The sequence below is a fragment of the Trachymyrmex septentrionalis genome, unplaced genomic scaffold, assembly GCF_001594115.1.
Source record: "Trachymyrmex septentrionalis isolate Tsep2-gDNA-1 unplaced genomic scaffold, Tsep1.0 scaffold60, whole genome shotgun sequence".
Lineage (NCBI taxonomy): Eukaryota > Metazoa > Arthropoda > Insecta > Hymenoptera > Formicidae > Trachymyrmex > Trachymyrmex septentrionalis.
Window position 1 is genome coordinate 677,833 of NW_017305779.1, and position 8,311 is coordinate 686,143.

At 33.9% G+C, this 8,311-nt stretch overlaps 1 protein-coding gene across 2 annotated transcripts in view; it reads right to left on the reverse strand.

Moving 5' to 3' along the window:
* Positions 1-8,311, reverse strand: part of LOC108752602 (rho GTPase-activating protein 7) — a 220,473-nt gene that overhangs the window by 145,976 nt on the left and 66,186 nt on the right. For both annotated transcript variants that reach the window (XM_018493545.1, XM_018493544.1), the window contains exon 7: positions 6,148-6,193. In XM_018493545.1, the coding sequence (XP_018349047.1) occupies positions 6,148-6,193 (46 nt within the window). The remainder of the gene's footprint in view (positions 1-6,147; positions 6,194-8,311) is intronic.

An 8,311-nucleotide genomic window follows, 5' to 3' on the forward strand; every position in this document is an offset into this window, starting at 1 on the left:
CACTGGATTAAAGACAAAGAAAACTTGGACGCTGACAATTGTAAATGTTTTTAAACATCTCTGTGGGTTACTAATGTGTTACGTCAACGTGTTGATGGATGACGGATACCAAACGCCGCACGAAAGCGCGCGCGCGTGCGAGTTTGACGATGTCCGAAAATTATAAAACACTTTTCCAAGAAGCAGCAGCTGCTGCAAAATATCGTTCTGTTCTCCTAACCCTTCTCTCACTTTTTTTCTTTTGGAATAGATGGGACCTATATTAAGAGCCTAAAGATTTTCTGATAATGATGTATGAAGAAATTAAAGATTGTCATCTCACAAGATAATATTAGCGAGATAATATGATCTAACACTTCGCGTGTAATTATTTTTCACACACTTTATCATTTGTTATTATATAAAATCTTCAAGAAATTCATAAAAAAGAGAACGTACATACATTCCAATAAAATTAATCAACGATTGGCTTAATCCTGCTGCATGTTCCGAAAAGCCGAATAACCCTCAAAATTCTCCTATAATCGCTCAGATTATTCGATCGAAGGGATCCTACAGGTGCGATCGGCCACACGGAATTATTCCTAAGTTTCTCGGATTCCGATGGCCAATTAATGAAGCGTACGCGCAATGACACGGCTCGAAATGAGTCGTGCGACAGCGCGAGAGATGCGCGCGCGAGTCGCGTGGAAGGCCGCCTCGCGTAAAGTGCGACCTAACGCCGCGGTGGCCGTGATAGCGACGACTGGCGACGACTTCCACCAGGGAATGGAACGAAAGCCACCGGTGACGACGACGACGGCGGCGGCGGCGGCGGCGGCGTCGCGGCGCAAGCGTCCCGCACGACCTGCTCTTTTCCGCGCTTTTCTCCGCGATCAGATCGAATCACTTGCGTTACAACGTGATTTGTGCGTAATGCCTCTACCGTAGACGAACAGTCAATCTGATTAATCTCCACAAACCGCAGGATCAATTGTCGAAAATTACGTGTGCTCTCGGTACACGTCAGCCGAATTCAGATTATTGAGAGAAGATCCGCTTGGATCCGCAATATATCGGGCTACCGCACGTAATCGATATTTATTTTCCCACGATTCACTCCGCAGATATAGTTCTGCGTATCAAATACGGGAATGTATGTAATATATATGAAATTTATTTGAAAAAAAAAAAAAAAAAAAAAAAATGTTCGGAAAGCTATAATATATAACAGTTCGCGATATCAAGAAAATTTCGTAAAATCGAAAAGAAGTTTTTTTTTTGTAACGTTTCGAATATTGATCCATCCTTAATGGCATTCGAAGGTTGTAGAATGCTGCTCCAGTTTGCTTGGCAAGGATTAATCTGATATTGTTGTAATGAGCTTTTCGAACTGTCATTTGTTTCCATTCTACCTATTCACGTATCACGTATCGCGCTAGTAACTTTCTATAGACAATGTAAAGCAAACCAAAGGCTATTATGATAAAATTAGAATAAAATCCAGTAGATATTAATTAATGCTTTAAAACCCTGCTGTTTTAAAAAAACTCATGATAATATAGGTGTATGCAGAAGTTTTAAACTTTTTCCTCAACGTTTTAGTATCAATTATTTTAAATTCAAATAATTTATTGCTTTTTCATATATTTAAGAGTAAGACCAATATCGAATTATCTGAAACACCATATTTTATAATTTAATGATGCACATAAATAAATCTTACAAAATAACAGTGAACACAAATGAGCGATGATAGCTTTTATATTCGACATTACGTTCAGTAGTATGAGTTCCAGAAAGGAAAAAACGCTACTAAAAAGCACGTGAATCTGTTCTTGGCGAGAATATTATATCTCATAATACGTGCAAATATTGATTTCACCGTTTTTAACACAATTTTGACGTAATAATCCTTTTTTGTACATCTAATGAGATATGAAAGGTATTCCATTAAATCGAGTGAAATTGCCAAACGCATTTTTGTCGTCAATTAAATAATTTAGTTGAAAAAATAAAGGAAAGTACTTATATTACATGTAAAAAAAAAAATTTTTAAATATCTGTACATACCTAATATATTGATAGTATAGTTTTCAAAAAAGCAGTTTTTTTCAAGTTGCAGAAAAAAATTAAAATTATTTTCTTTTCAAAAAGAAGAAAATATGACAGATCTTACGAACATAAATTTTTTCAATGAATTTTTCTATCCTTGGGAAAAAAACCGAGAAAATCAGCGGAAAAATAAAAAAAAACCGGTTTTTCTCCGAAAACTATAATTGATGATATGATATATCATACCTAATATATTAATACATTGTTAAATCTATACTGTTAAATTCAATTTAATTTAAGTTGTCACTGTCTTACTCAATATATCATTATTTTATACTAAAACAATGGATAAAATTACGATATAAAATTAGATTTTTGACAGTAGATTTTTAATAATAATTTCGAGTATAACTAAAATGGAATTGTAAAAATCAAATATTCATGTGAGAAAAAAATATCACAAATTTCACAAATTTGTTAAACATATTTAACCATTCATTGACGTAATTTCAATATTATTAAATTCCTGCAAACAACAATTTATAATTGTGTATATACATATATGTAATATTTAAAATTGTAGATTTAATTTCCTCATATTATAAAATTCCTTTTCATATAACTAGATTTATAATACATGAAAAAAATATAAGTATTTTATGGAAATATCAGGAAATGTAATTTCTCCATCTACTAGCAAATGTGCGAGATAGGATTTTTGCATCGGGAAACTCGATCGTTAACCCCAATCATGAATCGTCGTAGTGTCATCGGCCATAAATTTCTAACAAGATGAAGAAGAAGAAATAATTTATTGCTTCTAATTATTTTGTGCCAATCACTTTCTGTCGTGTAAACTAAGTACGGTTCTTTCCGGTTTATTCAACACACCGTCTTGTGAAAAAATTGCGAAAACGTAAGCGTAAACGCGCGCAAGCGGATATTAATTCGAATCGTCGATAGAAAAGCAATAAACGTATCTCTTTTCATCGTCATCTGCTCGTAGAATTGTTCTATTTATTTTTACATTTCCACCGCCGAATCCGCGTGGCACTAATGCATTCGCGCGAGAGTAGTTCCTGAATGATTAATTTTAGCACAGTGCAGCCGTCGGAATTCCTTAAGAATATCATTCTTTGACGCGAATAAATTATTCTCGTTTTGAATTATGGCAATATTAAAATAATAGAGCGGAAAAACTATATTAAAAAGCTAAAGATTGAAAAAAGAAGCTATCACATTACAAAATTTCAAAGCCTCATGATTAAAAAAATTGATTAAGAACAGAAAAGCTCTAATACATTCGTATACACAATATCAACAGTCCTTCATTCATTTATGTTCGTATAAACATTAAAAAAATAAGTTAGAAAAATCCTGATGAACACGCGCGCGCGCGCTTGACCTTTGACGGTTTTATAATAACATTCCGAATTGTTGTATGTATAAGCATCTGATTAAGAAAAATCGATAGCCCCTCAGTGACCGTCGGGGAAAATATGATGTGAACTTTTATTTTTAAATCAGATAATAAATAGATTCCCTTTACGACGCCATACAGGTAATTTTCTAGTTCAAGGCGGCGGAGGTATTACCAATTTTCCACTCCGTAGCGAACCATCACGAAGTCGCTTCTTTTCATCTAATATATTTCTATCGTAAGATTTATTCGATTAGCACGTTGCCGATTAGATCGCCGCGAGCAAGAAGGAAAGTGCATCGCCGGCGCATCCAGAGATGCATTCTATTTGTGGGCGTGCCTATACCGGAAGTCATAATCACATCGCGCCATGAGATCGCGCCGCGAGAAAGCAATTAGTTCATGTCGATAATTAATTAAACTTTCGCGATCGATTCCGCGACACAATACAACAGCATGCGCTTCAGATAGGAAACGATCGAGGAACTTTCATGTAGAGCGCGACAGAAGATAAGGTGAATCTCTCGATATCTATCATTATTTTTATATTGTTATGAAGAAGTTAATTAAACTTTCTTCTTCCCTTTTTACACACGTATACATCTCACCTATCTTGCAGTTATAATTTCTGTATATGCACACACATTTAATATACGTAAAGAACGATTTTGCTACACTGAGAAAAAGATATATTTAAAAATTTATTTGTGGTGGTTTATGTTTACTTTACTGATATGAAATAAATCCTTATTTAAATAGGATAAAATACAATTTTATTTTTAGGAAATTATACATCTATTTTATTTTTTACACTTAATTATATATATTTCACAAAATGTACGTATATATCACTATCGCAAATGTTTTTATTATGATAAGTATCAAAGAAAACATCGAATTACATAAATCCAATTGGAGATACCGCATGTCCCGTAATATTTTCTTGTAAATATATCAATTTTTTTCTCAGTGTAGAATATTTAAAAATTTAGCTCATACAAATCTGAAAATAATTTTATTAACCATCAAAATAATTATGTAAGACGCTCAAGTTGGTTGCCAGAATATTCAAACTTTTCGCAGCATAGTCCATTATTTGAGTGTTCTACATAATTACTTTAATAAACCAACAAAATTATTTTCAGATCTGTGTATCTACCAAAATTTTGAATTCAAAATCATGTAAATATGTTAAAATATAAATCCGATCATAAAAAAGAATTTTTATTACTTAGATATATTTTATTTAACGAGATAAATTAATTAAAAGAACTGTAGTATCTCGTTTGTATCAATTCTACAGAGTATGTAATTTCCACCCAAACAGCGTAACCAGATAAATCTCGGAGTGGTTCGAACATTACGTGAAAATTACTCGGGTCGCGACACCCCCGAGTGTCTTCAATTAATTGCAAGCTACGTAATAGCATGCACGATATTACACGCGTTAAGTACAACTGGAGAGACCAAGTACCGTAATGAACCTTCAGACACCGCATTACTGTATCACCGCAATTGGAGGGCGAAAATTCCGCCGTTTCCAGCATACCGCCGCAAATTGCATTCGATCGCGTTGTACTCCCGTAAAATTAATTACGCATTAAATTCGTTATCGGACGCTCAACCATTGTTCGAGAAGATCGGTATCGATCGCAATCGTTGCGTTCGCGCGATCAAAGATGTCAATATTCATTATAACCCGTGTCGGGCTCGTTTGCATCCCACGCGAGGAACGCAAATTAATGGCAGATTGGCGTCGTAAGCTGTCAACCACCGTTCAAATGTAATCAGACGCAAACCGGAGAGATGCCAGCCCCGCCACGTGTGATTTATGTATGTGCGGAATATCTACAATGTCAGGATAACCGTCGTTCGCTTTAAACGGTCGAGTTTTTCACAAATTCAATATACGTAAACTCTATAAAGCGTATAATAAATTAAATCTTTAATTTCTAACTTGAAAATTTTATTGGAAAAATTCCGTTTAGAATTCAGAATCAGTTATTTTAAATAAGTTTTATTTGTATTTGTGCAACTTAAAACATTTTTCAGCATTTTGAAAAATCAACTTGCTCTTATTTCATGCACAGTTATCTTCATTCAATTCTCAAGGATAAGTGTCATCACGTTGCAGCTCATATTTCAGTTGTGCAGTATCGCAGTATGCGAGAAATTATATTATACGAATCGAAGGCTCTTCTCTCGCTTCGCGAGAGAGGATCATACAATCCTTTTTACCAATTGCGCATGTAATCGAGTAAACGTGGATTTCGTAGATGTCAATATCGTCTTGAAATCGAATCACCGTTTTTCCCGGAAAAGCCAATCAGCATGAGAGTATTCATAGGAAAAGAAGTTCGATCTCTTCCTTCCGAATTTCATAATCAAAAAAGTTATAATTGGCAAAACCTAATATTAATTCCATTCAAAATAAAAAATAAGAAGGAGACATTTTAAGTTCTAAAATACCTAAAAAAGCAATTCATTAACGCAAAAGAATTGCTGTACATGTAATAATAGAAATAATAATTTTCCCTCTGAAAAAAATCTTGAATACGTCCATGCCAACGAGTGATCACTAAAATTGAAAAATTTGCGATATTTGTTACAAGAAATACACGGTTTAAACGATTTCAAGTTCATCGACTCGTTTGATTAAATAAAATAGTTACTCTATTCAATGAGAAACATACCTGATAGTTGTCGTTCCGATTGCGAGCGCGGCTGCTGCTGCAAGCTCTGAAAGCAATGGAGAATGTATCATTAGTATAAGAAACAGCAACGCCCTCGTGTTTGTGAGACCGTGGCAAAGAGCGCTTTTAGCACGAACGACGCGTTTACTGCAATCAGGTGCACTGCAGCGACAGCGTATCTCAAACTGTTGCGGTAAAAGCATCGATCAAAAACGAATTAGTTCTTCCGCTTAACGATCAGTTAGCAGATTAGTAAAGCCCTCAATGTGAAACAAGCGCACAAAGTGTCAGTGTGTATGTCTATTTGAAATATCTCGAGTTTTCAAATGAATTACAATGCTCAGATTACAGCGTTTAATTTAGCGTAATTAGACAATGTAATTCTTGCTGTAATAATAAGAAAAACCGTTTTAACTTCGTCAAATCTTGCGCAGAGTTAATTACTTTGATATTAGTTGGTGACACAGCAGACGAGATCCTTCATTGTGTCAGGGGATCCTAACTTCGTCTTATTTCCATAACAACAAGAGATAACTAATAACCGATGCGACATTGAATCGTGACCCACTTGCAGTTATTAAGCCGGTCGACCTCGAAAATAATGGGCGAACAACCGTGACCTTATCTACATCGTGCTTTACTGAGTGGATGCACCATCAATCGATAAATATCGACCTTTCAATATTCACGAAAAAAAAAAGAAGTAATTAACCTTGGAATGCACACGCGATGCTTCACGTTTTCGTCTCGAAAAGAGCACCGTAAGATTAATCATTTCTCTCAACACACAGAATCACCAAGTGTAAAATTAGAATATCAAAGAAACTAATTAATAACGTAATAGTCAAACAGTAAATTAAGTTACAATATTAATTCCCGCCAAACACAAATTAATAATAACATTAAGCAATATTACAATTTCCGACTCAACAATGTAACTGTTATGTACAACATGTGTTATATTATTATACATTTATATTGTTGAGTGTAAAATTATAATATTGATGTATCGTTAGTTTGCGTTCTGTAGGTTTATACGACATTGGTGCTTCTGAAAGATGTCAATCATTCTATCATTAAGCTTCTTAATTATTAAAACTGTCATTAAAATAATATAGTTCATAATGGAAATAATACAACATGAGTCGACTTTAAAAATGGGGTCTCGCCTTGTGTTATGCAATCATAAAATCATGATTGTCTCTAGACGTTTATCAATGCCATCTTTAACAATCGTAGACCAGCCGTTAAATATTTTTCAAGCAAAACTGAATAGGCGTGCAAGCTATCTTTTTTACGACTTACTGGACTTCAAAGCGGATCTCATGAAATTCTCACACAAAAGTTATATTGCTTCTCGGGATCCCGTGTACTTTGTCGAATTATTTTGTCTATTGGCTACGAAATACGAGACAAAATAATATAACAGACAAAGATGCAACATTTTTGCAAAAAATTTCACCGAAATTCTCAAACAAATGTATCTTTTTTAAACCACTGCATTCCGAGAAGCATACTTAAAAAAAAAACGCGCAAAACAGTTGAATTATTGCAGCTTGGTAATTTCAAAATTAAATATTTCTGACCTCTATTTCATTCTGGAATGTTTCCGTATATACTATCGCAAAAGAAAGGTATGATTATTTTCCAAGGATCTTTCCACGGAAGAAAAGTTAAATTATTCTTCAGTATTCGTACGAATACAAGTAGACATTAAAATTTTCTAAATTAAAAATAACGGTATTAGTTTTTGTAACTATGGGAATAAATGCATGGCGTATCAAAATGCATTTTAGATATGCCAATAAATGTACGTAATGACGATAAAAATACGTTAAACTTAAAATAATGATGTCAGTTTTTGTAACTATAGGATTAAATGCACAGCGTATCAAAATGCATTTCAGATAAATATATTATACATTACATATATTCAGCGCTGTACTCCTGTCAGAGATAGATTTCTAACGTTTACGAAATCGAATTAATGGTCAATTAAAATTTTCACTACGTCGTGTCACTCGTTACATTTCTTGCACGACGTTCGATTCGTTATGGATGTTGATTTGAAAAAGAACGATAGGTATGTCATTTCCGAGACAGAGAGATAGAGATAGATAGATATATATATATATATATATATATATATATATATATATATATA